The 21,847-nt window shown below is 52.0% G+C and overlaps 4 protein-coding genes across 8 annotated transcripts; all 4 read left to right on the top strand.

Annotated features, from left to right (window-relative positions):
- Nucleotides 1-1,914: 1,914 nt before the first annotated feature.
- LOC146761651 (feather keratin 1-like) lies at nt 1,915-2,584 on the top strand. The gene has a single exon (XM_085540866.1). It carries the CDS (start codon nt 2,171-2,173, stop codon nt 2,465-2,467), a length of 297 nt encoding a protein of 98 aa, XP_085396992.1. The 5' UTR covers nt 1,915-2,170; the 3' UTR covers nt 2,468-2,584.
- Nucleotides 2,585-4,664: 2,080 nt separating this feature from the next.
- On the top strand, nt 4,665-5,658 carry LOC146761652 (uncharacterized). The gene has a single exon (XM_085540867.1). The coding sequence runs from the start codon at nt 4,853-4,855 to the stop codon at nt 5,483-5,485; it is 633 nt and encodes a 210-aa protein (XP_085396993.1). The 5' UTR covers nt 4,665-4,852; the 3' UTR covers nt 5,486-5,658.
- A 4,130-nt stretch (nt 5,659-9,788) lies between these two features.
- GFUS (GDP-L-fucose synthase) lies at nt 9,789-14,955 on the top strand. 4 transcript variants are annotated; one of them, XR_014942346.1, is made up of 11 exons: nt 9,789-9,842; nt 10,831-10,997; nt 12,211-12,325; nt 12,572-12,700; nt 12,899-12,972; nt 13,229-13,362; nt 13,444-13,508; nt 13,599-13,716; nt 13,789-13,868; nt 14,271-14,370; nt 14,453-14,955. XR_014942346.1 is itself a non-coding variant. In XM_015856463.2 (11 exons), the coding sequence occupies exons 2-11, from the start codon at nt 10,846-10,848 to the stop codon at nt 14,506-14,508; spliced, it is 972 nt and encodes a 323-aa protein (XP_015711949.2). In that variant the 5' UTR covers nt 9,789-9,842; nt 10,831-10,845; the 3' UTR covers nt 14,509-14,955. The 4 variants fall into 4 exon arrangements, 2 of the variants coding, with proteins under 2 accessions (XP_015711949.2, XP_085392964.1); XR_014942347.1 differs by having other exon boundaries at nt 10,836-10,997; XM_015856463.2 differs by having other exon boundaries at nt 13,650-13,716.
- A 963-nt stretch (nt 14,956-15,918) lies between these two features.
- PYCR3 (pyrroline-5-carboxylate reductase 3) lies at nt 15,919-21,554 on the top strand. 2 transcript variants are annotated; one of them, XM_085536862.1, is made up of 6 exons: nt 15,919-16,028; nt 17,591-17,655; nt 18,867-19,046; nt 19,994-20,206; nt 20,284-20,376; nt 20,768-21,554. In XM_085536862.1, the coding sequence occupies exons 1-6, from the start codon at nt 15,938-15,940 to the stop codon at nt 20,948-20,950; spliced, it is 825 nt and encodes a 274-aa protein (XP_085392988.1). In that variant the 5' UTR covers nt 15,919-15,937; the 3' UTR covers nt 20,951-21,554. The 2 variants fall into 2 exon arrangements, with proteins under 2 accessions (XP_085392988.1, XP_085392989.1); XM_085536863.1 differs by having other exon boundaries at nt 15,919-16,019.
- The last annotated feature ends 293 nt before the right edge of the window (nt 21,555-21,847 follow it).

The raw sequence follows: 21,847 nt of genomic DNA on the forward strand, positions 1-21,847 counted from the left end.
TCCCTGGGCAGGCCATTCAACTGCCTGACCACTCGTTCAGAAAACTAATATTTCCTAACATCCAGTCTGAACCTACGCTGGCGCTGCTTTAAGCCATTCCCTCTAGTCCTATCACCAATAGAGGAAGAGGTCGATTCCCATCTTACTACAGCATCACTTCATGTAGTTATAGAGAGCAATCAAGTCATCCATGAGCATCCACTTCTCTAGACTGAACCGTCCCACCTCCTTCAGCCTCTCCTCATAAGGCCTGTGCTCCAGAACCCTCACCAGATTCGTTGCCCATCTCTGAATATGCTCCAGGGCCTCAGTGTCTTTCTTGCTGTGATGGGACCAAAACAGGACCCAGTACCTGAGGTGCAGCCTCCCCAGGATGGTATATGGAAGGATGTTCACTTCAATGCCTGCTGCTGCCAACACAAGTTTTGATACATGCCAGGATGCCTTCTTGGATATACAGGCACACTGCTGGCTCAAGTTCAATCAAGCATCAACCAATACACCAAGGTGCATTCCCTCCATGCAGTATTGCATCCAATCTGCCCCTAGCCTGCAGCATTGCCTGGGGGTGCTGTGGCCAAAGCACAGAACCAGAAACTTGGTCTTGTTGAACTTCATCCATTGGCCGCAGCCCCGCAATCCAGCCTGTGTAGATGCAATGCAGGGCCATCCTTCCCCTTGTCTTGTACTGCTGAAGCCAAAGCTGAGCACAGCACTTGGGGTGAGGCCGCACCAGCACAGAGCAGAGTGGGACAACCCAACTCTCTCCCACTGGCAGTTCTCATCTCAGTTTAACAGATATCTATTTCTCCACTCTTCCACCTCCTTCAGCATAGCAGGGAATGAGCTCTGTCCCAACATCAGAAGCCCCTCCCAGGCACTGGGAACTTTCTAAGGCAAATGACATCACACACACAAGGTCAACAAGTGGCTCCCTCAGCATTCATTGGTGGAACAGGCAGCCCTCACAGCCTATAGCCACAAAATTCTACTTCTCATTCTGAAAAAAAAAGACTATTCAACACAGCAGCAAGATGCAAAGCATTCACCTCAGCTGAATGGGGGCCTGCCCTGCACTCCTCAGCCACGTTCTTGACCACAAGGCCTGGAGAGGCTCATGATTCCATACCCATGCAACATGTTTGCTTCTCATTTCCCCATGGAATCTCCAAATCCTACTGGAAACCATCAATAGCCATGCAGACAAATGGCCTCAGCCACTGACACTGAACAATGATCCCATCAGCTCTGCTTCAACCTTCCAGACCAACACCCTCCCATTCAGCTCCAGCCTTGCTACCTCCGAGCCAGGCCTGAGAGTACTGAGTCCTCCCATCACAAACAGCCCTCCCCTGCCTAAATAAGGTACAGTCCCCAAAGAGAGCACTAAGCTGAAACAACATAAAACACACAGAAATCCATTTCCCAAATAAAACATTGACAGTAAGTATGGGACCTAGCTGTCAATGAAGGACACCCAATGGGAAAGAGAAGGGCAAAGCACATGGAAAGGGAAATGGGACAAAAAAAAAAAAGCATGGAGGAAAAGCAAAACAAGTAAACGTGTCTCCTGCCAGACACACTTGGGAAGGCCAGAGCAGCCTGACAAGGATGCCGGGAAATGGGGTCCAACCCTCACAATGCAGACAAACCACCCACCATCAATGCGACGCCGTGACCTCACTCCTGAGACCACATCGCTTCCATGCATTAGATGTATCTTCCAACCACCATCTTGCGACACACCTTGTGTATAAATCATACAAAATATTCATTTTCCCTTAAAAACTGCCGACAAGGTCAAAGGATCAAATCCACAACAAAAGGTAATGAAAAGGGAGAGCTGTGGACGGCAAACACACCCCACCTCATGACTGACCAGGCTCTGGCACGCAACAGCAGCTCTGTACAATGCTGCCATGCGCAGAGGCTCTCTCCAAGCCCTCGGGCACTCACACAGCAGCATAAAAGCCGGCCCTGCACCTCGCTCCCTCACACCCTTCTCCTGACACCTTCTCCTCTCTGCTCCTACAGGTCAGCCTGCACCCCGCTTCCTTTCTTCCACTGCCCAATCCTACCCAGCTCTCCACCCCTCCTCAGCCCCCACACTCCCCCAACCCCCTCCGCTCACCCAACACCTTCTCTTCCAGGGACCCTCCACCCCACAGCCATGTCCTGCTACGACCTCTGCCGCCCCTGCGGACCCACCCCGCTGGCTAACAGCTGCAACGAGCCCTGTGTCAGGCAGTGCCAGGACTCCCAAGTCGTCATCCAGCCTTCCACCGTGGTGGTCACCCTGCCGGGACCCATCCTCAGCTCCTTCCCCCAGAACACCGCCGTCGGATCCTCCTCATCAGCTGCCGTGGGCAGCGCCCTCAGCGCCCAGGGAGTGTCCATCTCCTCTGGCGGCTTCGGCTTCGGCGGCCTGGGCTGCTTCAACGGCGGGAGAGCCCGCTACCCCTGCTAAGGGCCTGCGCCCACACCCTGACAGCAACCACCTGCACCCTGCAAGGCAAACCACGCACTCACCACGCTCCTCTGTGTCAATGATGGCAGCACATGGCATCAGCAGCCATGGCTCCTCTTCTCATGGCACAAAACGAGCAAGCAGGCCATGCTGCCTGGAGACATGAGTGCAGTAACTTTCTTCTTCCTTTACACATTTAACTGTGCTCCTTCCACTGGTGATCACCAAGTGGATCTTTCTTTTAAGAGTGTTTCTCTTAATAAAATTCTCTTGCATGTCAGCCTTAGAATCCTCCTCTTCATTCCTATGCTTAATGTTCTTTCCACTTCACCCGCTACAGAGATACGGCTCTAGAAACGAACACCCTGGGTCCAAAATGGCCCCAAAAGATCCTGTCTCAAACATGACATCAACAAGAGCACTGGTGTCCAGCATATAGCATTCATCTCAACACATATTATCTGCACTATTATAATGAAAGGCAAATAGTACAATTGCTCTGCTCAAGTCCAGTCAGGAATAGCAGGCTGTCCATAATCACATACAGTCATAGAAACATAGAACCACTATGGTTGGAAAAGACCCACAGCATCACCCAGACCAACCTAATACCAATAGATCTCACCAAACCATGTCCCTCAACACAACATCCAAATGTTCCTTGATCACCTCCAGGGTCAGTGACTCCACCACCTCCCTGGCAGCCCATTCCACTGCCTGGTCACTCTATCAGAGCTGTAGTGTTTCCTAACGTCCAGTCTGAACCTCCCCTGGTGCAGCTTGGAACAATTCCCTCTAGTCCTATCACCAGTTACACCAGAGAAGAGCCTGACTCCCAGCTCACTACAACCTCCCTTCAGGTAGTTATAGAGAGCAATGAGGGCTCCCCTGAGCCTCTTCTTCTCCACAATGAACCATCCCAGCTCCTTGAGCCTCTCCTCATAAGCCCTGTGCTCCAAACCCCTCACCAGCTTTGTTGCCCTTCTCTGAATACACTCCATGGCCTCAATGTCTTTCCTGCAGTGAGGTGCCCAAAACTGGACACAGCACTGGACATGTGTCCCCTCCAGGGTAGAGTAGAGAGGGATGATATCTTCCCTGCTCCGCTGACAACAGTAGTTCTGATACAAGCCAGGATGCCTCCTGGGATATACAGGCGTGTTGCTGGCTCAAGTTCAGTCAAGCACCAACCAATACACCCAGGTAGGTTTCCTCTATGCAGTCCTCCATCCAATCTGCCCCAAGCCTGCAGCATTGCCTGGGGGTGCTGTGGCCAAAGCACAGAACCAGACACTTGGTCTTGTTGAACTTCATCCATTGGCCGCAGCCCCGCAATCCAGCCCGTGTAGATACTATGTAGGGCCATCCTTCCCCTTGTTCTGTACCACTGAAGCCAAAACCGAGCAGAACACTTGGAGTGAGGCTACACCAGCACAGACCAGAGTGGGACAACCCAACTCTCTTCAACTAGCAATTCTCATCTCAGTGCAGCTCATTATACAGTCAGTCATTTTGGTTGCCACGGCACACTGTTGACTCAGACCTAACTTGACATCAACCAGAACCTCACTATCTCCTTCTGTGGGGCTGCTCTTAAGTCTCTCATCTCCAAATACCCAGATATCTCTCTGGTATACCCATTACAGGATCAGAATCAAGCTCATGCTCTCATTCAACTTCATGCCATTGGTGATGGCCCAGCCCACACGTTTCTCTAGAGATCTCTCCAAGGCCCCCTAATACTGAGAGCTAACTGTTCATCCCTAGTCAGTATCATTCACAAACTTCTTATTTTGTACACATTTGAGTCCTGTATCCAGATCACTTAGAACAACATGGAAGAGGGCAGACCCAAAAAAGGAGCTCAGGAGAATCCCATACCTCACTGGCCTGGATGAATAACCACATCTAATGGAAGTCATTGAGCTGCTTTTCTGACCCAAAGCTTCACCCAGCATATCACGTATTTCTCAAGGTAAGTTCTCAACATTTTCTCCAGATGAATTTCATGAAATACAGTATGAAGAACTTGGATGAAGTTCATGGAAATGACACACAAAAGGTTCACGTGGTGAACAACATGGGTAATCTCCTCATCAAATAAACTGCCATTGGGATCTGTGAACCACAATAATAAGAATGCCCAAATCAGGCTTCCAGAGATGCTTGGAACTGGAAACACCTCTAAGAACAAAGACACAAAGCAACAGTGCATGTGTGCCAAGCAATGACCTCACTGACAACACTGCTCCTTTACTGAGCGTTGGCCACTACTTCCGCGTGCCATGACACGAAGGTGCAACGTGGCACCTTTGGCCTCCAATATTCTCACTTGAAAGGTGCTGCTGCTGTCAACAGGAAACGACCTCAAGAGAAGGACGTGAAATGTCAGAGTTCCTGGAAGGAGAACACACAACCCATGAGTGGCAACACTACGTGATGCAAGAGCTGCACGCTGCACAATGCTGCCATGCGCAGAGGCTCTCTCCAAGCCCTCGGGCACTCACACAGCAGCATAAAAGCCGGCCCTGCACCTCGCTCCCTCACACCCTTCTCCTGACACCTTCTCCTCTCTGCTCCTACAGGTCAGCCTGCACCCCGCTTCCTTTCTTCCACTGCCCAATCCTACCCAGCTCTCCACCCCTCCTCAGCCCCCACACTCCCCCAACCCCCTCCGCTCACCCAACACCTTCTCTTCCAGGGACCCTCCACCCCACAGCCATGTCCTGCTACGACCTCTGCCGCCCCTGCGGACCCACCCCGCTGGCTAACAGCTGCAACGAGCCCTGTGTCAGGCAGTGCCAGGACTCCCAAGTTGTCATCCAGCCTTCCACCGTGCTGGTCACCCTGCCGGGACCCATCCTCAGCTCCTTCCCCCAGAACACCGCCGTCGGATCCTCCTCATCAGCTGCCGTGGGCAGCGCCCTCAGCGCCCAGGGAGTGTCCATCTCCTCCGGCGGCTTCGGCTTCGGAGGCCTGGGCTGCTTCAACGGCGGGAGAGCCCGCTACCCCTGCTAAGGGCCTGCTAACGAATGGAGACTGGACCCCACTGCATGTATTCAGGCCCGTGAATAATTTTATCTTCTTGTACATTCTTTTCTGCTTCCCTCTTTTTCTGTGGTAGGAGACTGACGGTCTTACCACATGCACTGTAGTTCCTGGCCCTTTCTCTTGGCACTCCTTCCTTCTCATTTGTGTTCCTCAATAAATTTATCATGCACGCCAGTCTCAGCTGCCTGGTCTTGTGTTCTCTGCACAATGATTTCCCACATTACATACTACTAAGATCCAGTTCTAGAAGCCATCAGGGTTGGTGAAAAGGAACTCATCACCATCCCGCATTTGGATGTTAGCAAGTACAACTCATGTGCACAGTGGCTGGTATTTCAGCACATCACCTAGGACTTACCACCAAGCATGATCTGACTGTTCCTGGTTCACCCATGCCAAGGATCCCATGTCAAAGAATCATAAAGGTTGGAAAGACCTCCAAGATCACCAAGTCCAACCCCAACCCATCCACGCTGTGCCCATTGACCACATTTCTCAGAGCCATTTCTCCATAGTTCTTGAGCACATCCAGCACATTCCACCACCTCCTTTGGCAGCCTGTTCCAGTTCCTAACCACTCGAAAGATAATATCCAGCCTGAACCTTCACTGGCACAATTCAAGGCCATTACCTCTCATCCTATTGCTCTTACCTGGGAGAAGAGGCTGACAACCCACCTCACCTCAGCCTTCTTTCAGGTAGTTACAGAGGTCTCCCCTCAGCTTCCTTTTCTCTCCAGATAGGGAACCTCAGTTCTCTCCATCATTCCCTGTTAGAGTTGTGATCCAGACCCTTCACAGCTTCATTGCCCTTCTCTGTACACAATCCAAGGCATCAATGTCTTTCTTATAGCAAGGAGGCTCAAAATTAAACACAGTACTCAAGATGCATCCTCACCAGTGCCAAGCATAGGGGGATGTTTACCTCCCTGGTATTGCAGCTACAGAGATGAGGGCAGTTTCCCTGTGCCACCCTACCAAGCTGGGACTGCAAATGCAGATATCTTAGTAGCAACTTGGCCATCATTAATGCCGCTTGTATTTTCTTCTTTTAATTTTTTTAAAAATTATTATTTCTTTTTGCTTTCAATAATCCTTGCTGTGCAAAAATGGCTCCTGCAAAACAGGTGAGCTGAGGAGTGAGACTTGCAGTCTCCAGGGGAATTGGCAGAACTGAAATATTCATCAAAAGGAAAATTAATTGAACCTCTCCGGCGCAGCTGGAGTCCAGATCTCGGTTGCACAGCTGCAGTCGGCCTCGTTTCAAAGATGAAACTTTTACCTGGGAACAAAGCCCTTTCCTAGAATCAAACCCAAGCATCACCTGCCTCGGAGCCAATCAAGGGGAGCTGGGATGGGTTCAGATCTGTTGGACTTGTTTTCATCCGGTGATTTAACTCAAACAGCTCATCAGCCCTGGAGACGCGCTCCATTGTCCTGGAGGGGTTTGCTGCAGTTTGATTTATAGTAAACTCTAATCGATGTAGGGGGATAAAAATCACGTAATACCTGCTTTTATGAGAGAGAATTGCTTACCTTTGGAGTTCATCCAATTCAGAGTCAGCCCCTGGACTGGAACAGTGCAGACCTCACTTCCCTGCAGTCCCGCGACGTGCCTGAGCAGCCGGGCCCTCCGGGATGTTAGAGGATGTCTGAGCCTCAACTTGCTGCAGAGCCTCTCACTTTGGGTACACTCAGCTCAGATAGGTTCGCAGAGCACTCGGGATGAACTCAAAGCCACATTGTCCTCCACCACCCACACTGTCCTTGCTCCTGGAAGCACGGATGGACCAACACATGCTTCTCTCATATCCATCCTCTACCGGCAACCCAATGGAATCTGGACACCATGTCACCTTGGCTGTCCTCTTGTCCAGCCTGTCTGCCTTCTTCACACCTTGTCCTTAGGAGATCCCAAACAAAGCACTCAACAGGAGGGACCTGCTGGAGGAGATCCACCTTCCCAAGCTACAGGTTGGAGTGTGGTTGGCCCCACACCCAGTGTCTGATTCCACTGTGACTCTCAGCCACCTCAGAATTCCATAACTGTCACAGAGCAGCCATGGCGACCATCTGTGACCATGGTGGGCATAAGGTGGTCTTTTCCTTGCCTCTCTCCTACAAGAGGAGAAATAGGTCACCCACAAGGAAGCTTCCTTACAGAGACGACACAGCCATTCTCTAGCTATGACAAAGCCACCCAAGCTCTACCAAGCCTGAAGCAAGGTCTTCTGCTTTATGCCATGCAAGAGACAACTCAGCATAAGGATCTTCTCCATGCTTTCATCCTTGGCTTGACAGATCTTGCTAGATTATGTAAAAAGCCAGATTTTCAGAGCCACAAGTCTGCCCCATCCTGTGCGGTCACGGCACGTTTACGACTCTCCCTGTGATTTTCCTTCATGCCCCAACATTACCTGGGTAATTGGCTTCATAATTAGCATCTTGAATCCCAGCACCACAGTTATTCAGGACGGCGGCGGCATGATCAGGGCTCTGGCTTCAGCTGAGTGTGGCAATTCTTCAGCAGAAGCATGAGTTACCCGGGATTACGCTTCCATGTTCCCAGCAGAAAGCTGTTCTCCTCCCATTGGCACCTGAAAAGTCCTCCTTAGCCTTTCTTCATTTCCCTGGCTTGGCTAATTTGACTGCGGCTGCAATTCATCCCCATGGCTTGGGCTGGGGCAGGTGGAGGGGACATGCAGGACACACCAAAGTGAGTTGCTTGCTTGGCGTCTGGTGGAGGATGAAAGATGGGATGATGTCTGCAGGGCAAGCGAAGGATTTTCTTGCATAGAGAAGCAGCTTATCCCTCAGCATCTCATTGTAGACTCCGCGTGCGAAATTAGTGCATCCCGTGTCTTGAGAAGAGAGCAGAAGGGGAGGTTCAAGTTGGATAATAGGGAAGATTTCTCCTTTGAAAGAGCGGCTTATTGGAGCGGGCTGCCCATAGAGGTAATAAATGAGTGTAATAAATGCTGGTGGAGTCAGCATCCCTGGAAGCGTTCATGAAATATGGAGATGTGGCACTTGGGGACATGGATGGTGAGCATTGGGATGGAATGGGGATGGACTTAGTGGTTTTGGAGACTTTTCCCCCAAAATGCCTATCCATGGAAGGTATGAAGGGTCCAACCCAATGGGTTCATGCCATGGAGTGTGCGTACATCCCACCACCCTGCTTGTGGGGATACGTTTAGATGTGACACTTAGGGATATGGTTTGGTGGGGATGGGATGGGGTTGGACTTGGTGGTTTTGGAGGATTTTACCCCAAAATGCCTATCCATGGAAGGCATGGAACGTCCAACCCAATGGGTTCATGCCATGGAGTGTACATGCATCCCCCTCTAGTTGTGGGGATACATTTAGATGTGGCACTAAGGGATATGGTTTGGTGGGGATGGGTTGGGGTTGGACTTGGTGGTTTTGGAGGATTTTACCCCAAAATGCCTATCCATGGAAGGCATGGAGGGTCCAACCCAATGGGTTCATGCCATGGGGTGTGCGTACATCCCCCTCTAGTTGTGGGGATACGTTTAGATGTGACACTAAGGGATATGGTTTGGTGGGGATGGGTTGGGGTTGGTGACCTTGGCGGTCTTTTCCAACCTGTGATTCTATGACTCTGTGACACGCTGGGACTCACCCAGCTGGGGAAAGGGGAAAGATATAACATCGCTGGTGTTATAACAACCAACACAAGGTGGCACCCTTTGATGTGCTGGGGAAAAACAACCCTCAGGAAGGGGTTAAACTGGTTTTCCTCTGTATTTCCAACAAGAAAAGGGCACGTTCCTCTTGCAGGTATCAGCCACTAGACTGAAAAGCCATTAGATCCTATTACTCCACCACAATGAGGTTCCATCTCTATGGGAGGAGATTTCCTCGCTGGGTCTCCATTAGTCCCAGCCTTTTAATTAATTAAAAGAGCTGCCTTTACTCAGCAGAAAACCCAGCCAGCTGGAGGGGCTTGGAAACCTCCTCCCCACCCACTTTGCTCGGTAATCATCTCCTCTGTAAATGCATTAAAGGCGGTTTAAGCCTTTGCTGGTTGAAATCCCTTTTGCACAGAGGGAGGGGGATGGAGCCTGAGTTCCTCTGCAGCAAGATATGTACATATGGTCCACATATACATGGTGCATATGTAGCTGTGCATGCATGGGGGTGTTTGCAGCCGGTACACGTAGATTTTGGGTTCAGAACTGCATTTCCCGAGGATCCGAGCGGCGGTGACGGTGACGATAAGGGGAGGGGAGAGATGGGGGGGGTGGGGGGAAGCAGCAGGAAACGCGGCTGCAGCGGAGCCGGAGCCTGAATTGAAAGGTGGGAGAGCGTATATTGGGGGGGGGGACCCCGATATGGGATGGAGATATAGGGGTGAGGTGGGGTGGGGGCACAGGTGGGGGTACCCCTCTTAAAGTGTGGTTTGATCGGAAGCAAAGAGCACCCCCCTCCCCATCCCCATCCCCCGGCTCCGTCCTACATGGAGGTGGGAGAGGGGTCTCCAGGGGGGGACCGCAAGATGGGGGTGGGAGAGGAGGGAGGGGATAACCCCGTTGTGGGGCGAGCTTGTTGTGGGGTGCCCTAAGGTGGGAACCTCTGTCAAGGAATAGAGGAGCTGCTGGGGGAGGGGGGGGGGTCTGCATGAATTTGGGGACTGTGGGGGCATCAATAGGATTAGGGGATACAGAAAGATATGGGGGGACCGATATGGGATTTGAGCTCTGGGATTGGGGTTGCAGGGAGATGTGGGGTGTTGACATGGGTGTGCTGCTCTAGGGTTGGGGTACAGGGGGACAGCCATAGGATTGGAGATGTATGGGGGGCTGAAGTGAGATTTGGGGTGTGCAGCTGGGAGGGATTGGGGTGCACGGGGAGGTTTGAGGGTGCTGACACGGGATTCGGGGTGTATGGGGGGGTTGCAGCTCTGGGACTGGCATATGCAAGGGAATATGGAGGTGCTGACATGGGATTGGGGTGCAGGGAGCTGTATGGGGGGAGGTCCAGCCCTGTGTTTTGGGGTGCACAAGGGGATGGACGTGTGTCGTGCAGCCATTTCCGGGAGGCTGTGCCTTGCTGTAGCCACGTGGCAGCACCAGACAGGTTTCATTAATTAGCAACTGCAGATAAATGAGAGTTTGACTGGGAGCATCGCTGGCGGACGCACCTCTTTTCCCTTTTGCTTTTGCAGAAACAGCTTCAACCCTGAAAACATAACCCTATTAGTTTGGTTCTTCTTTGGGTTAGGGGTCCCTATATGTACCCCCCCAAGGTGGTATTGCCTTATTCCCCCCCTGTTCTATCCCATTAGTACAGGGCTTTAGCCATGACGGAGGCTCTGGGAGCAAAACCCAAACGTATCCTGGTGACTGGGGGCACCGGTTTGGTGGGCAGAGCCATCCAGGAGGTGGTGGCCAATGGAGAGGGGAGGCCGGATGAGGAGTGGGTCTTCGTGTCCTCCAGAGACGCCGACTTGACGTGAGTCTTAAAGAACCCCCCAGCAAATCCATTTCTTTTTGCCCCATTAATAGAATGGGTTGGGATGGAATGGGATCTAAAGGTCATAGACTTCTAGGGTGGTTTTGGATATAGCATAGGGATATAGGGACACTTGTGCCACCTCGGGTGTCCTTCCCTTATATATCAGTGCTGTTCCCTTTGGGATGTCCCTGTCCTACTCTATATCCTATAGGGTCCTTACCTTGGATGTGAGGATATCCTTGTTAACTCTATTTTTCCCCTATAGAACAGTGTGGGGACATGGGGACAGGTCTGACCTTCCTTGGATATCCTTTATCCCATAGAGCACTTTGGGGTTCCTCAGATATCCCTTATACCATAGAGCACTTTGGGGTTCCTCGGATATCCCTTATCCCATAGAGCACTTTGGGGTTCCTCGGATATCCCTTATCCCATAGAGCACTTTGGGGTTCCTCGGATATCCCTTATCCCATAGAGCACTTTGGGGTTCCTCGGATATCCCTTATCCCATAGAGCACTTTGGGGTTCCTCGGATATCCCTTATCCCATAGAGCACTTTGGGGTTCCTTGGATATCCCTTATCCCATAGAGCACTTTTGTGTTCCTTGGATATCCCTTATCCCATAGAGCACTTTGGGGTTCCTTGGAAGACTTGACGTGAGTCTTAAAGAACCCCCCAGCAATCCATTTCTTTTTGCCCCATTAATAGAATGGGTTGGGATGGAACGGGCTCTAAAGATCATAGACTTCTAGGATGGTTTGGGTTGGAAGGGTTGTTGAAGATCATTAAGCCGTAGAATGGTTGTGTTAGATGGGATATTGTCTCTTAGAGCCATAGGATGGTTCTGTGTCTCTGGAGGCCTTCAAGAATAGGGTGGATGTGGCACTTGGGGACATAGATTGGTGGGCATGGTGGGGTGGGAAGATGGTTGGACTCGATAACCTTGGAGGTCTTTTCCAACTGGAATGATTCTACCTTGGGTTGGAGGGGCTCTTAAAAATCACAGTATCATTGGGTGGTTGGGTGGGGAGGGTCCTTAAGGATCATAGAACCATAGACCAGTTGGGTTGGAAGGGGCCTTAAAGATCACAGAGCTGCAGAATGGCATATTTTATATGTAGCCCCCAAGGCCACATTCACTCAATGCAACCCAGGCAAGCCAAATGTTTTGACATTGATGCAGTAAATCCTGTGATTTCCTACCTCTAGGAATGCTGTGGAGACCAAAGCTCTCTTTGAGAAGCATAAACCCACCCACGTCATCCACCTGGCTGCTATGGTTGGGGGCCTCTTCAAAAACATCCGCTGCAACCTGGATTTTTGGGTGAGCTCCTGGCAAATGGATCCTACAGAACCTTGTCCTTTATGGGCTTACTCTGGTTTCTGCAGTCATTTATGAGTCATCATCATGGGGTACAGGGTTTGGTGGTTCCACCCCCCCTTTTGTGGATGGGGATATGATTTAACTGGGAAGTATTGGTGGTGGTTGGACTGGATGATCTTCTAGGTCTTTTCCAACCTTGATAATTCTGTGATTCTACGACACTGATAAATGTCTCTGTGTCCCCAGAGGAGGAACATCCACATCAACGACAACGTCCTGCATTCTGCATATGAGTGTGGGGTGCTGAAGGTGGTCTCCTGCCTCTCTACGTGCATCTTCCCAGACAAGACGACGTACCCCATTGATGAGACCATGGTGAGCATCTCCATTCCCATCTGCAGGGACACAGCTGGGTCCTAGTGTGGCCTATCTGATCTCCATCCTTTATCCAGGCTATGGGCAAAGCATAACCTTGAACCTCCCCAAACCACAACGCTTCCTTACATGTGGAATCTTGCATTGAGTTACGCTACGTGGTCTGTGCTGGGTTCACATTGTGTCTCTTGTCCCCAGATCCACAACGGGCCACCACACAGCTCCAATTTCGGCTACTCCTATGCCAAGAGGATGATCGATGTCCAAAACAGGTGTGAGGGCCATGGGAGAACCATCCCGATGCAAGAGGGTTATGAGCATCCCAGAACTATTGGGGCAAAGGGAAACTCTAGGGCTGACAGCACCTAAATGGGGATGGGGAGATATCCAACCTTGGCAACCAAGAGATGCCAGGCCAAGTTGGGGACACTGTGTGGGTTGCTTTGTGTTGGACAAGGGGTGACACCACAACTCACAGAGTCATAGTTTGAGTGGGAAGGGACTCACCCAGCCCATCCTATCACCCAGGGGTTACTTTGAACAATATGGCTGTCGCTTCACCGCCGTCATCCCCACCAACGTCTTCGGGCCTCACGACAACTTCAACATTGAGGATGGCCACGTGCTACCAGGCCTCATCCATAAGGTGTACCTGGCCAAACGTGAGTGTGATAAGGGTATATTATGGTCTGGGTGTTTTCTTCTTGGTAGGGTTGCTTATGAATGCTCTATTTTCCCCATAGAGGATGGCTCTGCTTTGACTGTATGGGGCACAGGCAAGCCCCGAAGACAGTTTATCTACTCTTTGGTATGTGTGGCCTTGGGGAGCACTTAGGGGGGATATAAGGGGCTGGGAGACCTCAGCACAGGCTGAGCCCTCCTGGGTTGTCCTGGGCAGCACTGATCCTCAGGGCCTGGGGTCCTCCAAGAGCCATCTACTCCTCTATAGGATCTGGCCCGGCTCTTCATTTGGGTTCTACGGGAATACGAGGAGGTGGAGCCCATTATTTTGTCAGGTAAGGATGAAATTCCAAGTGGAAGAGGGAAAGGGGGGAAAGAACAACCTCAGCTCATCACCATCTCCACAGTGGGAGAAGAAGAGGAAGTCTCCATCAGAGAGGCTGCAGAAGCAATCGTGGAGGCCATGGACTTCAAGGGAGAGCTCGTCGTATCCTTTAGTGTAGGGCAGGTTGGAAAAGACCTCCAACATCATCAAGTCCAACCATTAACCCATCTCCACCATGCTCACTCATAGAGTCACTAAGGTTGAAAAAGACCTCTGAGATCATAGAATCATAGAATTACCCAGGTTGGAAATGACCTTGAAGATCATCAAGTCCAACCATTAACCCATCTCCACCATGCTCACTCCTAGAATCATTAAGGTTGACCTCTGAGATCATTGAGACCAAACGTCAACCCACGGTTGACCAAGCTTCCCTAATATCCAACCCAAACCTGGCTCAACTTGAGGTCGTTACCTCTCCTCCCATTGCCAGGCTGTGGGGCAGAGCGCAGCCTCATGTCAGCCTCCGTTCTTTCCCATTTCCCTTAATCATTCTCAACCCAGTTCGACACGACCAAGGCTGATGGGCAGTTCAAGAAGACCGCCAGCAACGCCAAGCTCAGGCACTACCTCCCCGACTTCCAATTCACGCCCTTCAGACAAGGTGAGAAGGGGGCATCACTTACACAGCTGCCCCCTTATCCTCCCTATCTCATATCCTACTGATGGCATCTCTCTATTCCCAGCTGTGAAGGAGACCTGCGCCTGGTTCAACACCAACTACGCCAGCGCTAGGAAGTGATGGAGCGGTGCACACGCGTCCTTTATAACTCAGGGTTATCCTTTGCTGGGGCAGAGGATGGGGTTTGGGAGCTGACAGTGATGTTTCCAAAGCAAAATGGGTGCCAGGATCCTGGGTATGCAAGGAGACAGGGGGAAATAATAGCAACAAATCAAGTAGCATCTTCTATAGAAAAGACCCTACTCAGGTAACACCCCCTTCCTACCTGCTGTAGGGTGCAGACCCCACCGAGAGCTTTGGGAGGCAGATTGGGGGTCCCAAAGGTGAAGCTGCCCCCCAGATAGATCCCAAATGGGGCAGGAGCAGCAGACACTATGGCTGGATTGATCACAGTCATCCCTGGGGCACGGGCTGGCAGCTCTTATAGTGGACAACACTACTAATTATGCATCATTAGGTTGTAATAAAGGAGCTGATTGAGGCTGTTGCTGCAGCACAGGAATCACAGATGAGTGTTTTGTGTTGCTTTTGTTGCATGGGGAAACAGCTGCATGGGGACTGGGCCGCAGCCTCCACCCCCTACGTCCCATGTCCCAACCCCTATATCCCATGGCCCACCCCTTATGTCCTATATCCCACCCCCTATGTCCCATCCCATGTCCCACTCCCTATGTCCCATGTCCCACCCCCTATATCCCATTTCCAACCCCCTATATCCGAACCGCTATGTCCCATATCCCACCCACTATGTCCCATGTCCCAACCCCTATGTCCCACCCCCCATATCCCATGTCCCACCCCCTGTGTCCCATATCCCACCCCTATGTCCCATGTCCCACCCCCCATGTCCCACCCCCTATGTCCCATATCCCACCCCCCATATCCCATGTCCCACCCCCTATGTCCCACCCCCTATATCCCATGTCCCACCCCCTATGTCCCACCCCCTATGTCCCATATCCCACCCCCTATGTCCCATATCCCACCCCCTATGTCCCACCCCCTATATCCCATGTTCCACCCCCTATATCCCACCCCCTATGTCCCATATCCCACCCCCTATGTCCCACCCCCTATGTCCCATATCCCACCCCCTATGTCCCATGTCCCACCCCCTATGTCCTATGTCCCACCCCCTATGTCCCACCCCTTGTGCCCCATGTCCCACCCCCTATGTCCCACCCCCTATATCCCATGTCCCACCCCCTATGTACAACCCCCTATGTCCCATGTCCCACCCCCTATGTCCCACCCCCTATATCACATGTCCCACCCCTTGTGCCCCATGTCCCACCCCCTAAGTCCCACCCCCTACATCCCATATCCCGGATGCTGTCCCCTTAAACCACGTGAAACCACCCGGAATTAACGTAACCACTTTATCCCCACCCCCTTAACCTCCCATCCTCCAATCCCCTCTCGGGGGTGTGACTCATCCGACCCATAGGAAGACGGGGAGGGGTCTCGAGTGGGAGTGTCGTGGGGGGCAATGGAAGAGGACGAGTTACGCGTGGGGTTCGTGGGCGCCGGGAGGATGGCGGGGGGCCTCGGCCGGGGGCTGCTGAGGGCAGGTATATGGGGTGGGTGGGATCATGTCATGTCCTTGTCCCATAGCACAGCATAGGGATGTGGGGACACTTGTGCCACCTCGGGTGTCCTTCCCTTATAAATCAGTGCTGTTCCCTTTGGGATGTCCCTGTCCTACTCTATATCCTATAGGGTCCTTACCTTGGATGTGAGGATATCCTTGTTAACTCTGTTTTTCCCCTATAGAACAGTATGGGGACATGGGGACAGGTCTGACCTTCCTTGGATATCCCTTATCCCATAGAGCACTTTGGGGTTCCTCGGATATCCCTTATCCCATAGAGCACTTTGGGGTTCCTTGGATATCCCTTATCCCATAGAGCACTTTGGGGTTCCTCAGATATCCCTTATCCCATAGAGCACTTTGGGGTTCCTCAGATATCCCTTATCCCATAGAGCACTTTGGGGTTCCTTGGATATCCCTTATCCCATAGAGCACTTTGGGGTTCCTCAGATATCCCTTATCCCATAGAGCACTTTGGGGTTCCTCGGATATCCCTTATCCCATAGAGCACTTTGGGGTTCCTTGGATATCCCTTATCCCATAGAGCACTTTGGGGTTCCTCGGATATCCCTTATCCCGCAGAGCACTTCGGGGTTCCTCGGATATCCCTTATCCCATAGAGCACTTTGGGGTTCCTCGGATATCCCTTATCCCATAGAGCACTTTGGGGTTCCTCGGATATCCTTTATCCCGTAGAGCACTTTGGGGTTCCTCGGATATCCCTTATCCCGTAGAGCACTTTGGGGTTCCTCGGATATCCCTTATCCCATAGAGCACTTTGGGATTCCTCGGATATCCCTTATCCCATAGAGCACTTTGGGGTTCCTCGGATATCCCTTATCCCATAGAGCACTTTTGTGTTCCTCGGATATCCCTTATCCCATAGAGCACTTTGGGATTCCTCGGATATCCCTTATCCCATAGAGCACTTTGGGGTTCCTCGGATATCCCTTATCCCATAGAGCACTTTGGGGTTCCTCGGATATCCCTTATCCCATAGAGCACTTTGGGGTTCCTCGGATATCCCTTATCCCATAGAGCACTTTGGGGTTCCTCGGATATCCCTTATCCCATAGAGCACTTTGGGGTTCCTCGGATATCCCTTATCCCATAGAGCACTTTGGGGTTCCTTGGATATCCCTTATCCCATAGAGCACTTTGGGGTTGGGGTCACAACCTTGGATATATACCTTATCCCATAGAGCACTTTTGTGTTCCTCGGATATCCCTTATCCCATAGAGCACTTTGGGATTGTGATGACAACCTTGGATATCCCTTATCTGATAGAGCACTTTGGGGTTGGGGTGACATCCCTCCCTATAGTGCTAACCCAAGAGATGCCCCCAATATATAGGATCACTTCCATTGCACATATACATATTGTATATTGTCCCCATAGCTTGTCCCAGTCCCTATTGCTCCATATCCCCCATGTTAACGGGGTTGGAGACAACGCATTATCCTGTTTTATTGTATCTTATGGGCCACCCCATTTATGGTATCCTATGGGACACCCCATCCACTCATCCATGTACCCTTATGTCCCCAAGGGAAGGTCCCCGCTACCAACATCATTGTCAGCGCTCCCTCGGACCGCAATCTGGCAGAGTGGAGGGTGAGTGGTATGGGGACAAAGTGACGACCCCAGTGGGAGGTGGCATTTAGGGTCACCCTTTGTAAAGCTCTGTAATTAGGGTTGAAGGTCCCCAGGTGTCCACTGGGAGGGATATTGTGTTCAGGACAATGGGAATGGGACTGTGGGGTTGTGATGTTGCGTTGGGACATAGGGTTGAGACATGGGATTAGGACATTGGGTTGGGATACAGCATTGGAACATTGGGGATGGGAAATGGGGCTAGAAAATGGGATTGGGATGCAGGGTTGGGATGTAGAGTTGAGTCATTGGGTTGGGGTTGAGACATTGAGTTGGGATATGGGGTCAGGATGAGAGATTGAGGCACAAGGCTGGAATGTGGGGTTGGGACATTGAGTTTGGGACACTGGGTTGAGACATTGGGGTTGGGACATGGGGTAGGGGCATTGAATTGGGAAACAAGGGTCGTGATGTTGGGTTGGGATGGGTTGCGTTGTTTTGGGACATGGGGTTGGGATATTGGGGTTGGGACATTGGGTTTCGGACATGGGGTTGGGGCATTGAATTGGGAAACAAGGGTCATGATGTTGGGATGGGATGGGTTGTGGTGTTGGTTTGGGACATGTGGTTGGGATATTGGGGTTGGGATATTGGGGTTGGGACACGGAGTCAGGATGAGAGATAGGGGCACAAGGCTGGAATGTGGGGTTGGGACATTGAGTTTGGGACACTGGGTTGAGATATTAGGGTTGGGACATGGGGTAGGGATATTGAATTGGGAAACAAGGGTCATGATGTTGGGTTTGCATGGGTTGCAGTGTTGGTTTGGGACATGGGGTTGGGATATTGGGGTTGGGACATGGAGCTGAGATATTGAATTGGGAAACAAAGGTCGTGATGTTGGGTTGGGACATTGGGGTTGTGGTGTTGGTTTGGGACATGGGGTTGGGATGTTGGGGTTGGGACATGGAGTCAGGATGAGATTAGGGCACAAGGCTGGAATGTGAGGTTGGGACATTGAGTTTGGGACATGGGGTTGGGATATTGGGGTTGGGACATGGAGTCAACATGAGAGGTTGGGGCATGGGGTTGGAATGTAGATTTGAGACATTGAGTTGGGACATTGGGGTTGGAATGCAATTCAGACATGGGGTTGGAGTATGTGACTGGGACGTGATGTGATATGGGGCTGTAATATGGCGTTGTGACCCTGTTCCCCTGCCCTTGTACAGGAGTGGGGCTGTCGCACCACGCACTGCAACCTGGAGGTGCTTCAGGAGAGCACAGTGGTGTTCTTGGCCACCAAGCCCCACGTGCTGCCCACGGTGCTGCAGGAGCTGCGTCCTGCTGTCACCCCACAGCACCTCCTCATCTCTCTGGCGGCTGGTGTCACCCTGCAGAAGCTGCAGCGGGTGGGTGCACTCCTCTTCTTCCTCCTTCTCCCTCCTCCTCTTCTCCCTCCTTCTCTCTCCTCCTCTTCTTCCTCCTTCTCCCTCCTCCTCTTCTTCCTCCTTCTCCCTCCTCCTCTTCTTCCTCCTTCTCACTCCTCCTCTTCTTCCTCCTTCTCCCTCCTCCTCTTCTTCCTCCTTCTCACTCCTCCTCTTCTCCCTCCTCCTCTTCTCCCTCCTTCTCTTCTCCCTCCTTCTCTTCTCCCTCCTTCTCTTCTCCCTCCTTCTCTTCTCCCTCCTTCTCTTCTCCCTCCTCCTCTTCTTCCTCCTTCTCACTCCTCCTCTTCTTCCTCCTTCTCCCTTCTTCTCCCTCCTCCTCTTCTTCCTCCTTCTCTTCTCACTCCTCCTCTTCTCCCTCCTCCTCTTCTTCCTCCTTCTCACTCCTCCTCTTCTTCCTCCTTCTCCCTCCTCCTCTTCTTCCTCCTTCTCCCTCCTCCTCTTCTCCCTCCTCCTCTTCTCCCTCCTCCTCTTCTCCCTCCTCCTCTTCTCCGTCCTTCTCTTCTCCGTCCTTCTCTTCTCCCTCCTTCTCTTCTCCCTCCTTCTCTTCTCCCTCCTTCTCTTCTCCCTCCTTCTCTTCTCCCTCCTCCTCTTCTTCCTCCTTCTCACTCCTCCTCTTCTTCCTCCTTCTCCCTTCTTCTCCCTCCTCCTCTTCTTCCTCCTTCTCTTCTCACTCCTCCTCTTCTCCCTCCTCCTCTTCTTCCTCCTTCTCCCTCCTCCTCTTCTTCCTCCTTCTCCCTTCTCTTCTCCCTCCTCCTCTTCTTCCTCCTTCTCCCTTCTCCCTCCTCCTCTTCTTCCTCCTTCTCTTCTCCCTCCTCCCTCCTCCTCTTCTCCCTCCTTCTCTGCTTCCCAATCCCCCACCAATCCATCCATCTCCCAGTCCATCACCCCTCACTGACCCTATTCCCCCCCAGCTGCTCCCTGCAGGGACGAAGGTGCTGCGCCTGATGCCCAACCTGCCCTGCGTGCTGCAGGTGGGAGCTGCCGTGTTCTCCCGTGGCACTGGGGTTGGGGATGGGGATGCAATGCTGCTCCAGTCCCTGCTCTCCCCATGTGGGCTGTGTGAGGAGGTCCCCGAGCCCTACATCAACATCCACACTGGGCTCAGTGGAAGTGGCGTTGCCTATGTAAGTACCATTCACTGTATTGGGGTGATAAGGTTCTTTTGGGATCCCCTCTTCTTCCCACTGCTTTTTCCCTGCAGGTATATCTGTTTGCTGAAGCTATGGCAGAGGGGGCTGTGAAGATGGGGATGCCAGTGGGCCTGGCCAGTAGGATCGCAGCCCAGACACTGCTGGTGAGTCTGTGGGATCATCCTTATGGAGCTGTTATGTGGGGACAACCCTATCCCCAGCCTTGGATGCCCCTTCCTTATATATCAGTATAGGGACATCCCTGACTCCATTCTTTGGGGTCCCTGTCCCATAAAGCAGCATGGGGAAATGGAAATACCCTTGTCCAACCCCAACGCTGGTGTCCCTCCCCTATAGATTAATGTGGGGTCATGGGGACAGGGCTGTCCCCTTTTGGTGACCACCATAGAGCACCATGGGGACGTTGCTGCCCCTTCCTTGGGGTCCTTATCCCATAGATCAGTGTGAGGACATAGTGATCCCCCATCCAATGATGCTGTGATCCCTGAGCAAAAAGGAGGTTTGAGGGAACCTCTTGCCCTCATACATCCCCAGGGAGCAGCGAAGATGCTGCTGGAGACAGGCGAGCACCCAGCGAAGCTGCGCGGGGACGTCTGCACTCCTGGTGGGACCACCATCCATGGGTTGTACCAACTGGAGAAGGGCGCATTGAGAGCCACCATCATGAACGCAGTGCAAGCAGCGACCGAGCGGGCGTGTGAAATGGGAGAGGATTAATGGACAGCCCATCTCATTCTGTGATAGCGGGGACCACAGCTCTTGGTGCCACCAAAGCAAACCGTGGTGCCACCAAACCAAAGCCTGGTGCCACCGAAATGAAAGCTGTTGGTCCCAGATTAAAACATGGTGCTCCCAAACTGAAGCGTGGTGACCCCACACTGAAGCTACCAATCCAAAGCATGGTGCCACCAAATTGAAGCAACCAAACCGAAGCCTAATGATCCTAGACTGAAGCGTTGATGGCAGCAAACCGAAGCATGGTGAACCCAAAGCAGAGGTTGGTGACCCCAGACTCAAAACTGAAGAATGGTGACACCAAACCAAATCATGTTGGCCAGCAAACCGAAGCCTGGTGATCCCAAACTGAAGTACGGTGATCCCAAACTGAAGTATGGTGATCCCAAACTGAAGCCACCAGACCAAAACTTGGTGATGCCAACCTGAAGAGTGGTGCCACCAGACCGACCAAACCATGGTGACCCCAAACCAAAGCCCTAAAGGGTCCGTGAGCCTTTTGGGAGATCCTGGCTGGAGGTAGGAGATGCTGAAGTGTGTGGCCACCATGGAGTGGGACCTAATAAAGGTGGGCAGTGTGGTGGCAGGTTTGGCTTTGTTCTGTTTCCTTCTGTCCTCTGTGTTCAGTGGGATGCGTCCGTGTGGGGTTGGTGTCACCACGATGAGTGGAATGGAGGTCACAGCATCACAGAGTGGTTGAGGTTGAAGGGACCTCTGGGTCCATCTTGTATGGCACCAAGACAGGGATGGGGACATAATTTTGGAGTGAAGAGTTGGGATGAGCCATAAAACCAATATCCCAAGTTGGAAGAGACCCACAAAGAGTCCAACCTCAGGTTCCACACGTGACCACCCCAAATCCAAACCCTACGTTGCAGT

This window comes from Coturnix japonica, chromosome 2 (assembly GCF_054131305.1).
Source record: "Coturnix japonica strain WE chromosome 2, WE-NBRP24, whole genome shotgun sequence".
NCBI lineage: Eukaryota > Metazoa > Chordata > Aves > Galliformes > Phasianidae > Coturnix > Coturnix japonica.